Consider the following 25,143-nt stretch of genomic DNA (forward strand, 5'->3'; position numbering starts at 1 on the left):
CCTCTCCCCACTCCCAGGCTCCAAGAGTGGGTCTGGATCTAATCAGGTGTCTTCCCCTCCTCCCAGCCACAGTGATTAGATCGGGGACGGACAGATGAACCCAAATCACGCCAGTGCGAGCCATGCCTAGGACTCTGTTCAACCCTTGCAAGTGGGGTGGTTTCTAAGGATGTGTGGTTGAGAGAAGGGAGAGGTTAGAATTCTGGCCGGCATCCTGCTATTGTGAGAAGTTTGAAACTGCAGCCCATCAGCAGAAAGCAATGGAAAGGAAAGAAACTGAGTCCTGAAGGTACAGTTTAAACTCTGGATCCAGCAGTACCTGAAGCCACACTACTCTTGAACATTTTTGATTACATAGCTAATAGGTTCCCTTTTCTTTAAGTCAAGTTGGGTTGGGTTTTCTATCCCTGGTGATCCATGAAAGCCTGGCTGAAACAGTGGTGCATGGGATTCCCAAACCCCTACTGAGAACCAACAATGTACTGGGCAGGTACAGTGACAGGTGCTGGGGGAGGAGGTGATTAAACACCAGGCTTCTGTCCCTGGGGGGCTCCCAGTCACCAGGGAAGGCAGATGTCTGAATGAGGAGCCAACACCCCAGCGACAGATGTCCATGTGCTACAGAGGAGAGGATGACAGTCTTAATCCAGAGCCCAGACGGGAAGGCCAGTGGGGGACGGAGGAGTGAGGACACAGGGTTGTCACTGGGTAACAAACACCAGCTTCAGAGACAGAAGGACCAAGCCTTAGATGCCAACACAACCTCTCTGAGTCTTCATTTATTCACCTGCAAAAGGGGGAGTCTTATCTCATAGTTTTGTTGTAAGAATTAAACATTTAATCAGCCACTCGAGACATATTTGCTGAGCACCTGTTATGTGCCAGAAACTGTGAACAATATGATATGCAAAACAGAGAGGGAGCTTATACTCCAGTGGAGTAAGCATCAAAACAAGAGCCTGGATCATGAGTGAGTGGGACAGGGAGGGACAGGGATGGGAGAGGAGTATCAACAAACACAAACTTGCTTGATGACAATCTGTGACCATGGAGGGGAGGTCTGGAAGCAGAATAAGATTTGAACGTGTGAAGAGGGAGGGAGGGGGCAGGATTCCAGGTGGAGAGAGACCCCCATTATGAAGGCAGGGGGGAAAGGAAGGCGGGAGGTGGGAGAGCAGGTGGGACCGACCCTGTGGGCCTTTATGGGATGTTGAGTTTTGTCTTTATTTTAAGAGCCAAAGAAGACATGGATGGGCTGCCTCTGGATAATTAGGAGTTTGAAGCAAATTGTTGTCACTGGTTTTGCATTCAACTGCGATGCTGTGATGGCCAAGTTGAGAATAGAAATTAAGAGAGAATCAAACTGTGATAAGCTCAGGGCATCTCACCTGTGTTGGGGCAATGCCGTGAACAAGGGCGGCAGCAGCGGTGATGGTGCAGGGTTATCCCCGTGCTGGGCAGGAGCTGCTGGTGGGGAACCACAGACTTGCTTCCACTGTCCTCTCAGAGGGCCAGAGGGACCAGGCCCAGGCCTCCATTCCAGGGGTGGGCGTGGTCACTAACTGCAAAGCTGTGATGCACCAAGGGGCCTGGACCTCCGGGGACATGAAGCCCATTAGCAGACTAAACTTCCGGGGGGTGGGGAGCATCTGAGGCAGCGTTGCCTCTGGGAGCCGGCCCTGGTGGCCTCTGCTCCCAAGTAAGCGGAATGGGACAGTGGAAAGATGCTGGATTTCAAAATCAAATAAGCTGGGTTCCCAATCCAGGCTCAGTGCCTTGTCAGCCACATGACTTTGAGCAGGTCTCTGAGCCCATCTCCTACCCTGTAAATCGAGGCTAATTCCTGCCTTGCAGGCTTTCTGGGGATTTGGGGAGTTAACACAGACAACATGCCTCCCTCTCAGGAAGCAGACCGTGCCTTTCACTTCTCTTTTCCAGTCCTTCTTGGGGTTCTGGATGACTAGTGTGGGCCACATGTGACAAGACAGCCCCAGGCACCGCTGAAAGCATCCCAGAGTAGAATACCCTGAGCGGCCATAAGGACTTGCCTGTGTAAATAAAATTCCACTGGGAGTGGGGTTTGGGGAGACATGCCCACCCCATATGGCACATGGTGAATGCCTTTCACAGCCTTTCCTGGCAGCTGGCTGTGATCAAGGGGAAAAAGAGAGAGAGCCCAGGAGGGGTACAGAGCATCTAGGAGGGGAGGACATCTTTGGGGGCTTTGGGGTACTGACCATGGACAGGTAGCAAAGACCCCAGGCAGGGTCTCTGAATCAAGAGTTAGTGGCAGCGACTTCCCTGGCGGTCCAGTGGTTAGGACTTGGTGCTTTCACTACTGAGAGTCGGGCTTCAATCCCTGGTCAGGGAACTAAGATCCTGCAAGCCGCATGGTGCAGCCAAAAAAAAAAAAAAGAGTTAGTGGCAGTTTCCATTTGCAGCAATATGGATGGGATGGACCTAGGGATTATCATACTAAGTGAAGTAAGTCAGACAAAGACAGATATCATATATCACTTATATGTGGAATCTAAAATCTGATACAAATAAACTTATTTATAATAAAGAAACAGACTCACAGACATAGAAAACAAATTTATGGTTACCAAAGGGGAAAGAGGGGCGAAGGATAAAATAGGAGTTTGGGATTAGTAGATATACACACTATATACAAAATAGACAAACAACAAGGACTTAATGTATAGCACAGGTAACTATATTCAGTATCTTGTAATAACCTATAATGGGAAAGACTCTGGAAAAAAATATATAACTAAATCACTTTGCTGTACACCTGAAACTAACACAATATTGTAAATCAATTATAGTTCAATAAAAATAAATAAGTAAACAACAACAACAAAAGAGTTAGTGGCAGTTTCAAAACCCCCTTTTGCAGTCTCACAGTGGTAATGGCCACGTCCTCAGAAGAGCACAGACAAGCAGGTCGGGGAATGGGAATCTAAACACACAGGGCACAAAAGACACAGCAAGAACAGAGTCTACTGCAAGGCTTACAGAGGCTCAGATGAGCCATTTATAGCTTCTGAGATGCATCTTAATGTGTCTCTTTGCAATGCCATCTCTTTCCAGGCAAGTTCAATCCTTGGCACCATTACCAGGGGGGGAGTGGAAGGTGCAGACTTCCCTGGGCAATGTTAGCATGAAATCTTCCTTTTGGGAGGGTCTGGGAAGAGGAGAAACAATCACCACAGAGCCTTTATCTTGTTTAAACTCCCCTTCCTCTACTCAGTCCTTGATGCCGCTGAGAATCCTGCAGTCTAATTTGTAGATCAAGCATGTTATTAGATGTGAGAATTAGAAGTGACAAGCAAAATGCCCCATGCCATGATGCTAATACTCATTAAACCATCCTTGTCTATTATTTTAGAGAAAATACAGCTCACTAAGAATATATTTAGTGATTGTCTGCTAAAATATGCTCCTAGTGATTTAAATCAAACATGGGGAGGTCTGGGTTGTCCTTGATTTGTCACATGGCCATTAAAACCATGGATGCAGAGGAACACTATATTCTTTAATTTTAAAAAGTGGCTGGCACCAGAGGAAAGGTTTCATGAGGATGGATCATCTGGATCAGGGAGCCTAAACTCTGGGGTCTCACCCTAACAGCCAGACCCTCCTCTAACCTGGTCTCTCTGTTGGTGGCAGCCCCCTTCAGTGGCCCAGCTGGGGAGATCCTGGGGAGACCAGGCCAGAGGGCCTCACCAAGACCTGGATGAAGGCTCCAGAGCCACAAAGGAGAGGTGAACACAGAGGGAAACTTTGGCTGGATCAGCTCCTACTAAGAACCACCCGTTCCCTGGGGGAGGTGCAATGTGTACCAGCTTACTTGGGAGCACACTAGCTTACCTGAAGTTCACGCCTGGGAAACCACAACGGAAAGAAAGAAGATGAATCCTCTTCACTGCTTCCTGAAGGCTCACCTCTGCTCCACCCGAGTGTCTGAGCATTTATGTGGCACCTACTTAAGCCTCCACAGACCCACCACGCTAGAATGCAACTCAACATGGCATGTCCTCCACAGACATCGGACAGGAAGCCTACACCAATGGAGGTGGAACACTGCCACTGAGAAATGAAAGTCGTAGGTACCTGTGCCACATAAGATGTGACCTTGTGGCCTTTTATTTCTGAAGGACATTTCTGAAATGGCTCTAGGCAGGGAAGTGCATAAGCCAGCAGGTTTGACAGAGGGTGAGTTAAAAATGAATGAAGCTGGTCAGCTGAGGTAGGTTTTCATTTCCTAAACTTGAAACCTTATCCTGTAATACTTACAGGTGACTTGCTCTTGGAGACTGGAAACCAGCCTTCAGCAGAAATGGTGACAGGACAATTCTGGCTTTTCTACGAGGAGAGCAGGCTGTCTCCACCGCCTTCAGCCTCATGCCCCACACCAGGTGGGGACAGGTCATATGCAAAGGCAGATTCCTCTTTTTCCCAACCATCTTGGGGAGTTACACTGCCCTCTAAGTCTAAGATCACGATGCTGTCTGAACACAATCACCCCCCTTCACAACATCAGCAAATTTCAGCACTGAGTATTGGGCCAGCTCCTCACTGGCTAGCCCCTAGGCTGTCTGAATGTGTCACAGGGGTCCCTAATCACTGTCAACTGTCAGTCTCTCAGGAGGGGCCCAGAAAGGTCAGGGATTTGGCACAAGTTCTCAAAGCTTACCAAGCAAGAAAACAGTCTGATTAGAAATAAAGCTGAGTATATTGATTGTTCTTGATGAAATCTTGAATGCAACAAGTATTCATGGTGTGTTTTCCAGCATCCAGTAACACCACATGAGGCACTTATTAGTAAACCCTTGAGAAAGAGATTGTCCCAAGGTCAAAAATGAAAGGATGGAGAGAAGCACTTTTACATTATTATTAGAGGTGCACATGGTCTCAGAAGTGACTTTCCTTGACCTTGTCCCATTGAAAGAGACTCACAGGCTCTCACACATCTACATACACCTTGGCCTGAAGATCCTGTATATAATTTTAGAGAAGAAAACAGAAATTGACAGAAAGTGGTTTTTAGCGAAGCAAATACAATTCTGCATAAACGTTGCCAAGGCCCTTGTAATACAATAAGCCCAGAAACATCCAACAAAGAGGAGCATGTTCTTTGGAACTAATGTATAAAAGCTTTATGATGATGATGACATTCCTGAGACTCTCATAAAAATTCTAACTCATGTCCCCTTTTAGCTTTGTTTATTTGTTTTGGGCCATTGTTAGGGTTGATTTTTTTGAGCTGCAGACAAATCTAATGGCGACTTCTAGCATTGTGGCATACTCCAAATATATCTAGGACCAAAATTTTCCTGCTACATGAATACACCTCAGTCTCAGGCCCAGGAGCATCTCCGAGTCTTAAGAACCTGCATGGAAAGCTACTAAGCTCAAAGATGGCTTTTGAGGGCTCCCAATGAAAAAGGACAACGTCGTAACAACTTCTGCAAACATCAATTTTTTCAGCCTCAAAATTGGAATATTGGCTCCATGTATCTCATGGGTGGCTGAGAGGTTAAAACAACATAATGCAACCAAAAAATGCTTCTTCAATTTAATAAGGTCTGGCTGCATCCTTCTTAATGACCTAGGCCTGAGTTTCAGGCATTAAGATGCTCTCAGACACGGGATGCTTTCAGGTCTGCTGGCTCACCCCTCTGGGCCTTTGCACTGCCTCTCGGTGCTCTCCCAGCACTTATACCATCTCCGTATGGTTATGGTTGGGACTTTCCTGTCTTCCATATTAGACTCTGAGCTCTTGCAGGGCAGGGATCTCTTCCTGTTGTTCTTGGAGACACCTTTTCCACACAAGCCACTGCTATGCTGGGCAGGCTTGTTCCAGCTGCAGGGAGCTGACTGTGAGTGCCTCTCGCCAACTCAGTGATAATATGTGGATAGCTCAAAGACGTATATGGTGGGAATATTTACACTATGGAAATTAGCAAATACTACAAATCAAGCCTTCTTTATCCCTGGAGAGCCGGTTGTCAAAAACTCACCAGGGGCTTCCCTGGTGGCGCAGTGGTTGAGAGTCTGCCTGCCGAGGCAGGGGACACGGGTTCGTGCCCCGGTCCGAGAAGATCCCACATGCCGCGTGGAGCGGCTGGGCCCGTGAGCCATGGCCGCTGAGCCTGCACGTCCGGAGCCTGTGCTCCGCAACGGGAGAGGCCACGACAGTGAGAGGCCCGCGTACCGCAAAAATAAATAAATAAACAAACAAATAAATAAATAATAATAAAATAATAAAAATTCACCAGGACACCACTGACTCCAGGCCAGCTTTCTCACCTCATCCTTTTAACCTGACACATTCACTCTGGACAAATGTTCTCTGCAACAGAACCAAAATCTAGCGTGTCACGACACCCTCCCTTCTTGAAGCAGATGTTTCAGTTTGTACTCTCAGTTCTATGATCTACTTGTCTGGCTTACTCCCCAGTGATGGCAACAATAACAACCGTAATAATAGCTAACATCTATTGGTACTTACTACGGGCCAGCTGCTGGGCTGAGCCCTGGCAGATACCTTTCACTGAGTCTTGTCCACAGTGCTGTGAGGCTGGCACTGTGTTACACTCATCTGGCCCAGGAGGAAAGAGAGGCTTTGGATCCTTGCCCACAGGCGGGCAGGGCCAGCATCAGAACCCAAACCAACTCAGCCACGTCACCCCTCTGTCACAGCCACACTGGGTCACTTGCCCTGCTACCCTCCTGTGGACCTTCTCCCCACGGTCATGTCTGTGCATGTCCAGCACTAGTCGCCGTGTTTCTATTTTCATCCATGTAGCAGTGGTATGAGGGGAGTTCGTTGATTATGCTTTGTGGCACCTTATGAATTCCCTAACAGCCCCCAGTTTTCATCCTGGACTCAGGGCGTGGGCTGGCCCCCCTTGTCCCACCCTAGAGCTCTGAATGCCAACCGGCCTCAATGCCCACCATGAGATTCCCTTGCTGCTACGCTCTTCCTTCTGGATTGAGGCTCCCAGGGGCCACAACTGTCCACATCACTTCTCTGAACCTGGCCTTGAGAACAGTCACTGGAGGTCCACTGCAGTAGGCACAGGACTGCCTCGGTAATTACTCCCAGCACTACCCTAAACCAGCAGAAGCTCTATTTGAAGGATAGTAGACTTGGGAACAGAGAGCTAGTATGGGGCCAGGCCAGGGTTTCAGCCAGGTGTGTATGATAGCAGGGGCTGGCATTCTTTCCACAACACCAGAGGTCCTGAGTGTAAGGCAGGGGACAGGCCTCTGGATGGCCAGGGGATCCAGTTCCCACTGCCATCTCCCGGTCCCTGGCCCACAAAGCAGCAGGACTTGCCCTGGTGACCCTCTGGGGGGGCCCTGCAACTCATCCTCCCGTCCCAGCCCCTGGCAAGCAGGACCCTGCTATGGGTTGAGCTATAGCCCGCTCCTGTGCTGGGGAGGGCCTGCCCAAGGCATGAAATCCCCACGGCCACAAAGGTCTCATCCCTCCAAAGGCAGCCTCCACGCAGTGAAATGCAAGCTGTTTAACTTGCTTTTCAGCTCACTAGGGAACCATAATCCATTCCTCCTGGGTCGTTGTGGACATCCTGCTTTGATTGCACCCTTTTTATTTTTAGTTTTAAGTTTTCTGACCTCCATGGTTTCAGTTGAGAAATCTGTCGTCACCTGAATTGATCTTCCCTTATAAGAAATATATTGTTTATTTCTGGCTGCTTTCAAGATTTTTAATTTTTTCTTTAGTTTTTAAAAGTTTAATTATTATATATCTTGCTATGGATCTGAATGTCTTTGGTTTTCCAAGTTGTGTGTTTATTTTGGTTTTCCAAGTTGTGTATTTATTTTTCAGGGTTTCAAGGACATATTCTGGCATTATTCTCAGAGAATGACCTTTTCTCCTCAAAATCAGACAGTGAATTTATTTGGTTTTTATCTCCCTGGAGTACAACCCACAAGCCTTATCCAGCAGCTTCTGATTTTCTCCACTCATGCTTAAAAAAAATCCTCTACTGCAATAAAAAGTGTAGCTGGAATACTTTTATGAGTGTAATTAGAAATGATGTCCTTGTCACAGGAGGTGCCATCCTCTGGCATACCTGCAGGGACTCAGCATGGCTTCCCAGCTGTGCTATTGGAGCTGGAGCCATCAGAGCCAGGGGCTGTGGGCCGCGTGTCATTATAGTAAAAGAAATTAAAGTTCTTATCACCAGAGCCTTCTAACCATGGGACAGACACCATGGTGGGCACAAATCATCCTTTCTCTAATCCTTTAGCAACCTTCTAAGCCCAGTGTCATGAATTCCCATTTTTCAGATGAGGAAAATGATGCTCAGAGATGTTCAGCAACTGGCCAGTAGCCACATAGCTGTTAAGTGGCAGAGCCGGTGTAAATGTGCCAGTAAATTTTTAAAAATTATTTTATGGCAGTATTGCTTACCTATAGTAAAGTGCACTAATCTTAAGTGTCACAGTGAATGTTTATATATGTGCACACACGTAAGACCACCACTTAAGTCAATGTACAGAACATTCTAATCACTCCAGGAGGCTTGCTGGGTCCCCTCCCACTCAGTAACCCCTTTTACTCCCAAGGGCCATCACTATTCTGGTTTCTCTCATCATAAATCAGTTTGACCATTTCAGAACTCTACATCAATGGAATCATACAGTATGTGCCATCTGTATCTGTCTACTTGGGCTCAGCATCCATGGTGTTCATCCATAGTGTTGCGTGTATTGATAGTTTCTTCTTTTTCATTCTATTTGATAACACACAGTGACATGACATAGCCTACCTACTGAATGGTGTATTATTTTCCCAAAAGTTAGAGATATAAGCTAAATTGATTAGAAGCAATGAAAAAAATTTAGTGCTTTATGATTGTACCTGAAAGGCACAGCTGACAAAGTTATTCAGCTTATTTGGAATTCATTACACTTCCTGAGTTTACAAGGCCGTTCCTAGATGTCTCTTGAAGAATCTCATTTTAGAGGTTAAACAAATCATCTGAAGGACACACAGTCCCAGAAAATGCAGATGTCTTCGTGTGGTTTAATTTGAATGAGGCCTTGGAAGCTACTTGACTGGGGAGTTGGGGGTCCCTGGGTCAATTATTTAGAAAAAAATGAAATACTCTTTTCTTAATTATCTCATATCTTCACTTCTACTAGTGTAGACTATAAGCCTTTTCAGTTCTTTCCTTACCAACAAGTTCATAAATACTCCCCTGACAGGGCTGCCTTTGAATTGCAGAGGCCATAATATTCTCTGATGCTTTTATGGTGATTCTGAGAGCAATTCACACCTCAGGAAGGATTCCTAGGAATACTTATAACAGTACAGGTTACACAGCCCAGGCTGAAGTAGCCCATTTATATGGTAAATGCGTTGGCCCTCCCATCAGGTGATGCTGAATCAGTTTGCCTTCTTTAGGCCACTCGTTCCTGCTCTCAAATGAGAACTCAAGAAATTTAGCAGCAGTAGATTTTGGTCTTGATTTTAAGAGCTGTTTGTAGTCTTAAGAAATTAATACAGAAAAAAAAAAAAAGAGAAAGAAATGGATACAGCATCATCTTCTATAATAGTTCCTGCTAAACTTATTTGTCTTCGTGCTGAATACTGCCTTTCCAAATTAAGGTTTATTTCTCTAGGACCTTTCTAAGGATTTACATCTTGTAAGGTTTTTATAAAGTGAAATGGATGTTCTTTGCTGGCTAGCCCCCTCTTATACTGAGATATCAAATCCTTCTTTTCATTTCTTAAATTGATGTTCTGTGGACCTTTTTGAGGGAACTTCAAATTTTTAACCACAAGGCTTATCCTAGGCTTGTGTATGTACTGTATGTATATCTGTGCTTTATGCATAAAAAGAGCAAGATTCCCTTTTCTCTCCAAAGACCAAGTTTGGCCTGGTTGGGGGCGCGTATCGTCCTGTTGAGAATGCACACCCTGGAGTCTGGAGTCAAACATTTGGGTTTGGATCCTGCGCCCACCCTTACTTGGAACAGTAACATGCCTCAGTGAGCTCAGCGTCTACAACTATAACAGGGGGTGCTATCCACCTTGCAGGACCATAAAGTGGAGAGTGTTGGCATCTAATTAGCATTATTTTCTGGAAATCTACTCTCTGCCGCCATCAGCCTAGATTCAGCCCTACCTTGCCCGAGCTTTCCAGTCTGCCCATTGCTCCCCCTTCCTTTGTCCAGCCTGCCTTTGCCTCCTGTCCTCCCCTGTTGAACACCTACCTCATGAAAGCCCAACTCAGGCATCCCTTCCTCTGGGACACCCGTCCTGCTGTTGCTCTAACCACGGGGCCCCCACGGGGACTTCAGAGTCTCCAGCAGAGCACTCTTCACTCACAGCTGCTCACGCACAGACTCATCTCCAGTTACCGTGGAAGCTGCCATGAGCAGTACTGAAATCTGTTTGACTCTTTAACCTTGGCCATTAACGTAGGCCTGGGCACTTGCTAAAGGAGAGAACCAGTGCCTTTGCTTATCAGAGAAATTTCAAAAAGATCAAAATTTCTGGTTAGGCTTTAGCACTTTCACTGCCATGGCTGGAGTTCAGTTCCTGGTTGGGGCACTGAGGTCCTGCAAACTACTAGGTGCGGCCAAAAAAAAAAAGAGAAGAATTAAAAAAAAAAAAAAAAAAAAAGAATAAAAAAATTTTTAAAGAATAAAAAAAAAAAAAAGATCAAAATTTCACGCTTGCCCCTTCCCCATAGTAACTGTCCTGAAATTTATGCAAGGAGGCTTCAGGAAGAAAGGAGAAAAGGAACATTACAAAGAAAAGGCACACCAAGAACTCGTACCAAAAAATTATACGATAAACATCGCAAGTGAACATGTGAACAAACAGTTCTCCAGAAAATCAGTGATGGGCAGTAAAGAATTGATTGCTTTAGCACAGGCCTCCTGTGTAGGCTGAACTCAGTAAGCATTTATGGAGGAAATAAGTGAAAAATATTTAATTTACCATGATGCGTGTTAGTGTGTATTTCCAGGAGCAAGGACACTCTCTTATATAGCTGTGTAAAGTGATCAATTTAAGGAAATTTAAAATTAATACAATACTATTCTACCATTATCCATATTCAAATGGTGTCAATTGTCCCAATGGCCTTCATAGCTATTTCCCCTCACCTCAAGAGTTGATTAAGGATTAGGCATGTCACTTGTGTATCGTTTCTTGTTAGTCTTCTTTAATCTAAACATTTCCTCAGTCTCTTTTTCTTTCATGACATCAATATTTTGAAGACTTCAAGCCAGTTATTTTGAATAATATTGCTCGGTGTGTCTTTGATGTTTCCCAAGATGAGATTTATTCCAAAATTTGGAAGGGTAGACTGTCTCTCACAGTACACAAATGAAACTTCCCACCAACATTCCTCAATTTTTTTCCCTTAAATTCTTCAATCTAGTCAAGAGATTTGTCAGCTGTACAGCTTTTTCACTGAACAGCTGTGGGTAAGATGGGATTTTTCCAAGCACACAGTAACTTTCTTTGACTTGTTGCATCATGGTGTGTAAAGAAATCTCAAGAGCTCATTAACCAAAATAAACTACATGAAATTGGCACACAGTGCTGCCAACACAAATAATTCCATTGCCATTCAGGCTCCTTTGCCACATAAATATTCCACAAAGTGTACACCTAGGAAGAATGCTCTCTGTTCAAAAAAGTGAAAACACTTCAAAGAAACCATCACATACATAATTTTTAATATAAGAATTTACCCATGCCAATACAATATACATATTATTTTAAATGTCTCATCATATTCTGTCAAGTTGAATGTATCCTAACTTAATTCCTCTGTTCTGTGTTGGACATTTAGGTTATTTCTGGGTTTTACATTACAAATAATCCAGTATATCTCATTTTTGTATTGAGGATTATTTTTGTATTAAAAATATTCCATCGTCTCTTTAGGTATAGGTTTTCAAAAATGAAATTACTGGGTAAAAGGACTTGAACATGCTAATGGCTCTTGATACCCGTTGGTAAAAGGTTATGCCCATTTCAACTTTGCCAGCAATGGATGAGAGTGCCTTTTTCAATCTACCCTTGCCAACACTGAAGAGAATGCTGAAAAAAAACATTAATTTCATGAGAAAAAAAGCTACTTGAAGCATAAATCTCTATTCCCTTGCTTTCTATTGAGGTTCAACATTTCCCCATATACTTGTTAACCTGTGGATGTCCTCATCCCATAGTGATAATTTTTTAATATCATATCTTCTTTAGGGATATTGCAAACCCATTAGGATATCTCTAAAACGTACCATGGAGTTTATACTAAAAGGGCAGCATCCTAATTTATGAACCATGTGGACTGTGTGCAACACCAAGCAGTAAGCGATCAGGTAGAAGTAAAGGATATTCGACTCCAAGTGAAAAGAAATGAAGGCTTAAGTTGTCTCAGAAAAACCAAAGCCAATGCCACGGGCATAATCAGGAGATATGTTTTGATTTCAGTCCCAGGGATAATTTTTCTCTCTCATTTCCTGAAAACAATCTCCCAAACTGGTCTGTGTTAATAGCACAAAACAACAAAAATCAGAGAGAACAATTTTTATAATGAAGCAAAGAACTAAGAAGCCAATTTGTTTCCAAGGAAAGTAGGAACGCCATTCCTGAATCAGTTCGACACCAAATGACGACTGACATGTGCATCTAGGCTCACTGAGAACGTTCGGTTTCCTCAGAAGATCTTAAACAACCAGTTTAAGTCCTTATTTATAATGTTTGACTGAATCTATGCAATAAATGGTCAAGAAGATAAATTTTTATATAATAAAAAGATGACAAAGGGAATGATTCTGTAGTGTCCCATTAGCTATATAACTTATAAAATAAGTAATCCATCATTCATTCTATAGTAAATTCACTGATGTTTGTTAATCTCCCAAAGCTAAAAATTTTAAACTAACACTGACAACAGAAATATGTTTTAATGCAAAACATATGGAGAAAACAAACTGACAAAGCACAAACCATCTGATCATAATTAGAGCAGTGACCATTACAAGGGAATTTTCATTTAAAATTCTTAAAATGCTTTTACTATAATAAATAACCAACCAGAACCCTAGGACAGGTAGACTCTTTTTCACTGTGATGAGAAAGAGGAAAGCCGAAGTTTTGGACTACCACCATTTTTACAGTGACTTGACATTACCTGTGTCCTCCCCAAGGAAGCCTACATTCTAACCTGAGTCCCTCCTGTAGAACCACACCACAGACAGGCCTGGGTGCTTGATATAGTCATTTACTTCTGACACAATTGGTTAATATTATCACATGGATGTCTACCCTGTATTCCTAGTGCCTTAATTTTCTGTGAGCAAGAACTTTTATTATTATAATTATTCATGGCTCCATAGTATCCCAAAAAACATATGCATATGGTAGCTACTGGATAAACAGCTAGAAATTAAACCAATGCACCAAAAATGGGATTAATTTACATAGGAAAGGAAAAGTATGTCATAGGCAGTGGGGAGTGAAACATGAGTCTAAAAAGCGGTCATCTCTGCAACTTCACAGAGCTGCTTTCCACTATTTTATTGGGATTTCACACAATACACACACAGGTATTCTTCATGTCATTTGACATATACAGTGTTTTAAAATCCAATTGCTCGCATATGAATATGCTGAAAGAATATCCCAGAGAGTAATATCCTAAAGTAAATCACTTCTAAACCAAGGTGAATTCCAGACTGCACAAGGAGCAGAGAAGCTGATGGTCAAAGTGGATGGCAGCACAAAGTGACCCCAAACACCATCCCCCAGCAAGACACCAGCTTTTGCCAGGTATTTAGTCTAAACAATCTGTTGGAAACTAATTTTTTTGTTGGTTTCAAGAAACTGGGCAGGTTTTAAAAGCTGTTATTTATCTGAAATTTTCCATACTTGATTCAAGTCAAAATATTCCTTAAATGTTTCCCATGATGAATTTGGCAGTGTGTCTTGTACAATGCTGAGAGGTTACACAGCTTGTTACTACATAAATAAACTCTTCTGAGACGTCCTTCAAAATGTAAAAGACTGTCAGCCCACAGGCCATACATCTGAGGCACTTTGACCTAGACATACTTCTCTATCAAACGGAGACTTAGAGAAATTTCAAGAAGCAAAACTTGCCCCATGAATCATGGACTTCTTTCCTGGACATGTTCTTATGATGGACTTGAATAATATGGAAAAACAGGAAATGAGTTCAACTTTTGCATCTTCTTTGATTTCAGACAATAATAATCCCAAGACTCCTGGCAATGTCCCCACAAGACATCATACAAGATTGAACCAGTGAAATTCCCAGCTTCTCCTCAGCAACCTCTTTCTGCTAACTTTAATTAAACAAGTTTGGGTGTGTTCTATCTGCATTAGACACACTGAATGTAGAAGACTGCTTAGTAAACCTCCCCTTTCTTAAAAAATAATGCCGATCAATCAATCACTGTCGACCCCACCTGGTTGAAGGAAGATGGTGCCTCGTTAGCTGAGACCCTAAGGGTGCACTTGGCCACTCACCTCGCCTGCTGGCAGACGCAGCAGATCCACACCTTCTCGTGCTTCTGGTAGGAGCAGCAGCTCTTGCAGACGTTGAACTTACAGTCCCCACACCGGCGCTTGGTGTTGACAAGGAAGGTGAAGGGTGAGCAGCAGCGCATACAGCAGTGCTCCACGAACTTCTGGTGCTTGGAGAGGATGCTGCACTTGCTGCCTTCCTCATCCAGCTTCTGCTTCATCTCGCTGGGGAGCCAGGTTGGGGAAAGGGTGAGGAGAAGAGAAACAGCACATCAGGTCAGGGGGCTCCCTCCCTAAAGCACGCCACCCTGGCCCTCCCATATGGCAAGCTACCATGTAGGATCTTCCTATAAAACACAGAAAGATCAATGGCTTGACATAATATCCAGAGAGGAACCCTAATGGTGGATTAATTTTGTGTTCTTCTATATGTCATATTTTCTATAAGAAAGCACAAAACCTTATTGCTTATATTTCAGACACTAGATTTAAATACAAATTATTATAAAACTAAGCACATTAAAAAGAAATCCTTTAGCTTAATTAATGTCTTTTTAAAGGAGCAGGAGATCATTTATGTTAAACTATTAATCCTTAAACAGCCCTGCTGGGAATATGATAAATGCAATCCTGGCCCTCTTAATATCCCTGGAAACTGAAGCACCAGGGATTTTAAAAGCTTTCAAATCAATGTAGTCAATAAAGATTCTCTGGGTGATGGGCTAATCCTACACACTGGTGACTCAGAGTTGGATAAAAGTTAACCCCCTTCTTCCAAAGAGCTCGTGGATGTTCTGGGCACACAACTGGTCATAGTAATGTAAAACACAACGTTGCATGCACTTTTCTCTACACTCTGAGGAGGAAAGGAGAAACCCTAAGAGACAAGAATCTACCCCAAACACACTGAATTACCCAGGATACAACTGACCGGAAGTAACCAAGTTATTCTACCTTGGCAAATTTGAGTTGTTTTTTCCTGTTCAAATATGCACATCCACAAAGAATAACAGAAAATAATTTTTGTTTTCTGTATCCATTTTGTGATTGTGCAATTCACCCCAGATGAATCTATGATGTATGTGGCAAATATTTTCTTTCATTTTGAACTTGTCTTTTCAACTTTGCTTATGGTGTCTTTCATCATTTAGAAGCATTTAATTTTTCTGTAGTTAAATCGGTCAGTCTTTTCTTCTATGGCTTCTGAGTGTTACATCTTGCTTATTACTCCTCCCACCCTCTACCAACCACTAATCTACTTTCTATTTCTTTGAATTTGCCTATTCTGGACATTTAATATAAATGGAATCATACCATATGTGTTTAAGGTTCATCCATGTGACAGCATGTATCAGAATTTCATTCCATTTTATGGCCAAGTAATAGTCCATTTACAGATGTACCATATTTTATTTATCCATTCATCGACTGATAGACATCTGGGTTCTTTCTACTTTTTTGGCTATTTTGAATAATGCTGCTATCGACATTCATGTATAAGTTTTTGTGTGGATGTATCTTTTCAATCCCAGGAGTGGAATTACTGGGACATATGGTAATGCTAAATGTTTAAACTTTTAAGAAGCTACCAGAGTGTTTTCCAAATCACGGCTCCATCTTACATCCCACCAGCAACATATGAGGGTTCTGATTTTTCTGCATACTCACCAACACTTGTTATTGTCTGCCTTTTTTATTATAGCCATCCTAGGGGGTTTGAGGTGGTATCTAATTGTGCTTTTGATTTGCATTTCCCTACTAGCCATTTGTACGTAGTCTTTGGAGAAAAGTCTATTCAAATCTTTTACCCATTTTAAAATTAGAATATTTATCTTTTTCATCATTGTGTTATAAGAGTTCTTTATAATATTCTGGTTGCAAGTCCCTTATCAGATATATGATTGGCAAATATTTTCTCTTTCCTATATTAAACCTTATATTTTATTAGTATTTTTAAGTGCTTTTAGTACAAAGAAGGGCTGCACTAGCTCATCCCAGCCTGCTACTAGAATGGGAAATCTACATATGGTTTTATAATCTAATTTTTCACTTAACAACAACACATCATAAACATCTTTCCATGAAAATTCAAAGAGTGTTTGCAGCTTTAGCTTTCAGGTCCCCTGAGCTGGCTTACACAGCTGCCAATATACGCACAGGGCTTACTGCTCTGCACTGCGGTGCCCGATACTCATTTGTTGCTTGAGCATTAGAAGGGGAGACTACATCAGGCCAGCTGATAATTCTACAGGGTAAAATATTGTATATGTATACTTGGCTGAACAAAATATTTACAGGGAAACAGGACAGAGGTTTTTTTCCTTAAGACATGAAGATGTTGTTATCCAGTCCCTCAGATTTAGAATAGAAGGTGAGCTAAGTTATCAACGGCTCTGACCTCTGTAAACAATATAAGAACAGCCTCAGCAATTGACCTTCTTCTATTGATATTTCAAAGACACTGAATTAGATAGGATAAAACACCCAGGAAGGAAAGACTTTAGGGATCAAAAAAAGCTCTGTGAACTCAATGCACAAGATCACTTGAGCTTTGTGAGTTTTGTTTCCTGATACACAGGACTGCAAATGCCAATGGCATTTTAAAACTCACTGAGAGTCTCATGATAAAACTGTACCAATTCCTCCAAAGTTTGTTCCAAGCAAATGAAGTGTTTTGAATCACAGCCTCAGTGGAGGAATAGAATGCCCTTCTTGTGAACCATCTCTCGCTTCTCAGATTCTACTGCCCTATAGTACCTCATGGGAGAGGTCACTGAAGAATTGTATAGGATAACCTATAGTGGCTAACTGCAGAATCAGCCAAGAATTATGCAAGACCAGGCACCTGCACTGAAATGTCCTGGGAAGGACCAGGCCCCCAAATGGTCAGCCATGTAGGAAAGAGTGATGGGTTTAGAGTCAGTGGCTCTGGTGTAGAGCTGAGCTCAGTCACTTCTCAAAGATCCCTCCAACCTTTCTGAGCCTCTGCCTTCTGAGAGGCAACAGTAATTCCTACTTCACAGAGTTGGCAGAGATTTTAAGTGAGCAAAGCAACAATAAGCAAATAGTCCTTTTCATTTTGATTAGCAAGAAATCCAGTGGTCTCAGTACCCATAACACTTGATCACACTTGTTTCTATGTCAAGAAAGTTTTGTGATAGTATCTGGGCAAAAAGGCTCAATATCTATTTGTTGTTTGAGCACTGAGTGATAGTGGGTGTGAAGTGGCATTTCATTGTGGTTTTGACTTGCATTTCCCAAATGAGTAATGATGTTGAACACGGTTAGTCTGGTCTTTAGCAATGTCATCTAACATCTGGTTTAGCCTCTTCCCAATACATCACTCTGCAACTGACATATGAAAAGCTTATCAACATTTCATGGTTTCTGGGTCCACTGCAATGCCAGTTCTGATTCTCACCACGTGTTGAAAATGCATGCAGGCTCAGTGGGGCTAGAGTGTCATAAGTTAGCTGTGTCTACCATAGGTGTAGCAGGGAGAGTGATGGCATATATGTCACTTGTTTGCTATCAAAGAGACAGTAATTCTAGCCCATAGCTATGATCCACCACTCCATGGTCACAGGCACTGCTGTCTAGATTGCCAATTATTCACTCAGTTCACACTCACTGAGTACCTACTATTCCAGGCGCTAGGGATAAAAAGAAAACAGGACATGGTCCCTCCTCTTCATGAAACATGTATTAAAGTGGGGACTCAAATGATTACAAACCAAATAAAATATAAAACAATTATAAGTTGTAAGGCATTCTAATACAGAAAAATCAGGGCACTTAGACTGAGAATGACATGGCAACCTACTTTAGACTGGGTGGTGACAGAAGTCTTCTTTGGGGAGGTGACATTTAAGTTGAGACTACAGGTTGAGAAGGGGCTAGCCCAATAGGAAAAAAAAATAGCATAACAGGCAGAGAGAACAGCAAAGGAAAAGAGCTTAATGTTGGGGAAAGGGGAGGGAAGACAAGACACAGGCCCTGGAAAGGAGTTTGGATCTTATCCTATGTGCAGTGGGAAGTTATTGAGGCCGGTGAGCAGGAACAGAGCAGGATCCAATTTCCGTTGTAATAGCACCTGCTGTTACATTAAGGCCGACTTCTAGGGGGCCATGTGTGGAAGCCTGCAGAGCAGTGCATTCATCTAAGTAGCTGGCTGAGGTTTGGACCAGGGTAGGAGCAGAGGAGATGGAGAGGAGTGGACAGGTGCATGGCACACCTGCTGAAGGATCTGACATGGGGGCGGAGGGAAAGAATGAACCAAGAACCATTCTCAGGTTTACAGCTTTTGTGGGGAGTGAAGCGGTTTATGGAGCAAGGGAAGACTACGATAGTAGAAGCATGTTTTACTGAAAACTGTGAGGCATCTAAAGGGATTTGCCATGTGGACAATTGATAGCTGTTTGTGCATCTCAAGGGGAGGGATCTGGGCCAACTGTGTAAGTTTGGGAATTATCTTCAGACACATCTCCATAAATATAGGAATGGATGAGTCACCCTAGGGAAGAGAGGGCAGCAAGGGGAAAATAAGAGAGCATAGAAACAAGCCAGGGAAACCCCAAATGTTTAAACTCAGGCTGAAACTTGAAGAGGCGAAGCCAGACAAAGAGACTGAGAAAGACACCAAAGGAAGAAGATGTTTCAGAGAGAGAATGGCTGACTGTGTCTGCCGTGAAGGCAGAGAAGTGTCCACTGGATTTGGCAACAGGGAGGTCACAGGTGGCCCTGACAAAAGCAATTTCACTGTGAGGGGGGTAGGGGGAGTGAGGCAGGAGCTACTGCTGTGGACTGCAGGGTGAACAGGAGGTGAGGTAGTGGATCAATCACGGAATGACTCTGCCGGTAATGTTATAAATGCTAAGAGCAAGGCTCCAGAGGTTGAACCCAATTGATAGGAATAATAATAGTCATAATAATTTAAAAGTATGTTTTGCTTTTAATCTGTCATGGGTAATATCACTCTCTCACTGTGTAATTTCAGGCAGAATCATTTTGCTGCCCCCTGATGGTGTTATCAAAATTCATTCAAGGTTAATAGAGTTCACTGTATCACAGTACAGAAAATAAACACTTAAAGATTCCCTCTGGATGGTGGAGTTAATAGACACACACCAAATACACTGTGATTACCAGCTCTGAAAGGAAGCAGACCATTTTAAACCAGAACTTTGGACGGTCCCTTTAGCCCCATAAACCAGAGCATCAGAGCATATGAGCATTGTCTGTAAGGAGTTATGGGAGCTCCATCAACCTGAATTTCTTCAGACAGCTTAATAAACAATGGATGCTGGGGAGAGGGTGAGGGGCGCTGGCTCTGCTCCTCATGGCTCAAGGGGGTGAGGGTTGGGATGGTTAAAACCTTTCCGTATATTGAAACATTTTTGCTGGTTACCATCACTATGTAAGAAGAATAATGATACTGAAAAATTTGGGGTCACTAAAGAGAGCCATAGTTTATATTTAACATGTTCAACTTCTAATCTATGAAGGAATTTACCATCACAATTCAGAAAAAAAGGTGGTAAAATGAATGCACATTTATGTAAATCACCTCTATGGAATCCACTGAAGTTTAAGTAAAAAGAATGGAAACAGACAGTAAGCTCCATGTTCAGAAAACGAAGGAATTCCCACAACCCGCCACTTCGAAAATAGACTATGGAAGAAGTTTAGTTATATTTGGGATCTGGAGGGAAGATGGTGAAATCAGACACACATCCATCTTGACCTTGAGCAGAGAGAGGTATCAAAATACAAATGAGGGCACCCTAGGGGCATTATAATTCTTTCCTTGAAAAGAAGAATGGCCAGGTCACCAGAGAAGCTGGGACCTTCACCCTGTGGACTCACATCAATATCACAGTGTATCAGAGTTTCATTACAAGCCCAGGCTGGCCAGGAGCATGTGAAAAAGAAAACCCAAAGGGCATCTAGCCTGCAAGAGGGGTCACACCTCCACCGTGGTAGGCTCATCAAATCAGATGGGAAATGCCTGGGTGGGACATCTCCAGCTAAAGCTGATTACCATCCCAGCTCACTTACCTTCCAGCATCGTCCCTCTCACCTGCAAACAGCTAGGTCTGCTTTCCCTCCTGGGTATTCACAAAGCAGTTATTCAATCACTACCTTCACAACTCAGGAAAGTAGGGAGGGCAATCATATTTCCCACCTCCTCAAATTAGCCATAGTGCATGAAACAGAACATACCCTCCATTTAACAGCTATGAATAACTTCACTTAAGCAGTAGCCCAAGAGGAATGGAGGTGTGGGGGCTGAGAATAAAAGAGGCTGACCGAGAATGTTCTAGATACAAAATAAATAATACAAAATAAAGCAAGCTTTCCTTTCCACCAACCTTGCCTCTTTATTGACTTTTTTAAAAAAATTATTTATTTAATTTTATTTTTGGCTGTGTTGGGTCTGTGTTGATGTGCGCGGGCTTTCTCTAGTTGCGGCGAGCAGGGGCTACTCTTCATTGTGGTGCGCAGGCTTCTCATCGCGGTGGCTTCTCTTGTTGCGGAGCTCGGGCTCTAGGCGCACGGGCTTCAGTAATTGTGGCTCGTGGGCTCAGTAGTTGTGGTTTGCGGGCTCTAGTGCGCAGGCTCAGTAGTTATGGCGCACAGGCTTAGTTGCTCCACGGCATGTGGAATCTTCCCGGACCAGGGCTTGAACCTGTGTCCCCTGCATTGGCAGGCGGATTCTTAACCAGTGTGCCACCAGGGAAGCCCTTTATTGACTTCTGAGTGGTGAGCACCTAGTCCCACTTTCCGTAACAGATTTTGGCTCCCAACGTGAGGCACGCTCTCGTGGTACCTGGCTCCCCGGGGTTTTCCTGAGTAGAGCCGCCGGCCATGACGACATACCGGGACGGTTGTGATGAGCCCCCTGCTTGTGGCTAGCTGATCCTGAGAGGGGACTTAAGGGGATGTTCCAAGTAGGTGCTGAAACCATTTGTTTCGGGGATTCTCCCTGTTTCTTCCATGCTGGGCACTGACTGCCAGCATAGGCTTTTTCCTTGGTGGAACAGAAACATGCATCGGAAAGAGCTGACAAGCTCCAAGACTAAATCTACCGGTGTACACCTGGGCAAACTTCTCTTTTGAGCATGAAGTGCTATTTGGGCATTTGAGAGTTGAGGATCATTTGTGAGCACGAGGTGCTATTTGGGCATTTTGCCAGTTGGTTCCGACGTGTGTCTGACGTTGACCCTTTGTGTTGGGGAAATGTTTGTTTGGGACTCAATATCGGTTATCGTCTTGGAGGATTTGTGACAGTTCTGTCTTTTGGTGTGTGAATGTGTATTCCATTTGTGTGATTGGTATTCTCATTGCCTTTTGTAAAATGGGAGATTCAGGTTCAATTCAGTAAGAAAAATTTTAGCTATGAACCTATGACTAAGAAAAAGAAAGATGATTTTTTTTAACACGGTGTAGCTAACAGTTTTCTTCAGAGAAAACTGGTTAAGATGAAACTCTTTTGAAACTCCAAAACTGCTTCTTTTTGCATATGCAGTTAGAGAAAGCTAGCTTGATAAAAATACTGTTTTCAGAATTCTGACCCTGAGAGAATAAAAAAATGCCTAAGAGAAAGCTTGAAGTTAACTCTTACCATGTCCTTGAAATGCAGACGCAGCCCATTCTGCCTGACACTTCAGCCTTGGGTTAATTAGTAGAACTTCAAAAGATGTTTGGGTTCATCACTTATTTGCAAAGCAGAAATAGAGACACAGACATAGAGAACAAACGTATGGATACCAAGGGGGTAAGGGAGGGTGGGATGAATTGGGAGACTGGTATTGACATATGTACATTACTTTGTATAAAATAGATAACTAATGAGAACCTACTGTATAGCACTCTATTCAATGCTCTGTGGTGACCTAAATGGGAAAGAAATCCAAAAAAGAGGGGATATATGTATACGTATAGCTGATTCACTTTGCTGTACAATAGAAACTAACACAACATTGTAAAACAACTACAATAAAAATTAATTTAAAAAAAGATGTTTGGGTTCATTAAACATGCATCTTGTACCACACTAAAGGGAAACTGTGCTATGAGAAAAATGTATGTTTTTAGAGGTTATGGAATATGTTCTTAAGTTTGCCAATCAGAAAATGCTGATATAACAAACAGTTCAATGACTTGTTTCTTGGTGTTGTCAAGGTCTTTTAAAGGTTAAAAATTGTAATATGTAAAAATGATAAGGGAAGCATTTCAGTGTGTAAAGCAAGTAGGATATGTGTTGTTGGTGAGAGAAGGTATAAAAAAATGAAAATATTTTTGCTGAGGGATAGAAGGATTAATTTTGTCCTAAAGCTGGTTGTTTCTGGATGGGAAAAAAAGGAGAAAGAAAGTGATAAAAGTTTGTAAAAAAAAAGGAATTTCGAGAAAAGAATTTCATACATTGTTAAGATAAAGATTAGATCGAATTTAATTAGATAAATGAATTTTGTTATTAATAGTAAGCTGATGCAAGACTGAGTTTGGTTTTCTCTCTGTTAAGAGAACAAAGTTTTTCTAAACAAATTAGCATTATTTGGTATGTTAAATTATACAGAAAACATTGTCAAATAATAATGATAAACATTCTTAGGTTATATAAATTTCATTAATATAAGTGTTCTAGAGGTTATATGAAGTTTCTAAAATTTGAGTATGTTCTGGCATTATGTTTCAGTCATACTTCTAGTTATAAATTGTCTAGTGAAGTTGTCACAGAGTATAACTTAACTATTTATGATGTGTACTTGCTGGCTTTAAGACTTGCTGGCTTTAAGTCTACTGCTTGAAGCACTGTACAATGTTTGTGTGACAATTGGGTATAATTGATAAAATGTATAGGCTATAAAATGTTTCCCCATCAGCATACCTCTGTACTGGTTTGTTATGTCTGATTAGTTTTCCCCCAATGTGAATAACTAGGCCAATATATAAACAAATAGTAGGCCTAGCACCAAGGGACATGAATAGACCCAGAGCTGGCAACTGAGCCACTCTGGCAATGTTGGAAAAATACATTGATTATCAATGCTCTCATGGAAAGATTTGCTATTAAAAAGGGAAAATGGTGGAAGAAATTTTCCCATATTGAGGTATGGGGAAGTCATCCTGGCTTATACATGATTAAATTAAACTTTAGGCTAACCAAAACAGCCTGTTTGTGGCCTATTAAACATATATTGTACATCTGCTTTAACCACTAAGGAAAAAAAAACACATTCAGAGAATAATACAAGGATGCATTTTGATTATTATCCTCATTGTAATATGTCTGCTAATTTTCAAATGTTTGTCCAAGTACCATGACAAAGTAATCAAAGAGAGAGGTAATGTTTTCACAATACAAAATATTGATGCTAACCTTGTAACTCGAGATTATTTACAAGTTTATGTCCATTCCCCAAATTAGGCAGGACTATGCCCCACTTCAGCAGGAAGTAGCCACAGCAGTTGTTGTCCCATTCCCTCAAAGATTTGGGGAAAATTGGAAGAGAAATGAAACTAAAACTAAGGTCCCCTGCCAAGTTTATGATTAACCTCTCTATCCAAAACTCCCTTTCTGGTTCTATACCTCTCCCTCCTCAAGATTGAGGAATATCAAAGAAAAGGTGGGTTTGAAATGGAGCGGGACCCTATGGTCCTTCCCCAACATGTTTTCCACCTGCCTTTTGTCTATGGAAAAATTTTAGCGAAAGAATAAGTTTAATCAGAGAAGTGATAAAATGCAGAAGCAAAGGAAAGCAGTCAAGCAAGACTCAATAATAACAGTTTTGTCATTAAGCAAAGTCAAGGACATTTAGTTCCTCCTCAAGGGCTATAGATAATATTCAAAGCCATATCCTTTGAGCTGTTTTATAGATACTGAAAACTCCACCAGGTGGAAGATGTTAACTACACGATGACCAGACTGTAGCCATGACATAAGCTGCCACATGAGTCTGCACCCCCCACCCCTTTGCCAGCCTCTGAAATAGAGCAGACTTTTCTTTCCACCAGCTGTGCCTTTTTATTGGCTTTTGAGCGGTAAGCAGCCAAACCCCACTTTCAGCAACAGTATGTATATATTTTAATATTTTGAAGCCAGCAGTAGGTTAACCTGAGCTGACCAGAGTCACTGACCACTGTGTGGGGGGCAGATTCACAAGGAAGCTGCTGCTGCTGTTTACACTGGACAGAGGAGCATAACTGAAGTTGTGAGACAAACTGGAAATAGGGTGACCATGTATAACTACCAATCCATGTGTCTCTAGATCCCCATCATATTATGAAATACGTATGAAAAAATATATACAAAGTAAACTGGATATTAACATTGTTACAAGACTACATCTATAAGTCCTGATTTCAAATAATTTTGCTCATTAATATGGCTTCTTTTCATTATTTAACTCATGGGATTTATAAGTAAATAGTTATACATTTGAATGTGAAGTAAATTTATGGAAATAAAAAAGTGCTTTTATATCTTTACATACTAGGAACTGGCCTGAGGTTTTATTTTTCAGATGGTTCCTTTACTTAGATTAAAAGTCATTGAATGAGGATGACTTGAGGCTGTAGCTTTTGAGCTT

The 25,143-nt window shown here is 42.3% G+C and overlaps 1 protein-coding gene across 3 annotated transcripts in view; it reads right to left on the reverse strand.

The window, feature by feature from the left end:
- Positions 1 to 25,143, reverse strand: part of MYRIP (myosin VIIA and Rab interacting protein) — a 178,502-nt gene that overhangs the window by 98,363 nt on the left and 54,996 nt on the right. For 2 of the 3 annotated variants that reach the window (XM_060110078.1, XM_060110077.1), the window contains exon 2: positions 14,555 to 14,776. In XM_060110078.1, the coding sequence (XP_059966061.1) occupies positions 14,555 to 14,776 (222 nt within the window). Of the gene's footprint in view, positions 1 to 14,554; positions 14,777 to 25,143 lie in introns of those variants that run through there. The other variant, XM_060110079.1, reaches the window with a different exon arrangement.

This window comes from Mesoplodon densirostris, chromosome 10 (genome assembly GCF_025265405.1).
Source record: "Mesoplodon densirostris isolate mMesDen1 chromosome 10, mMesDen1 primary haplotype, whole genome shotgun sequence".
NCBI lineage: Eukaryota > Metazoa > Chordata > Mammalia > Artiodactyla > Ziphiidae > Mesoplodon > Mesoplodon densirostris.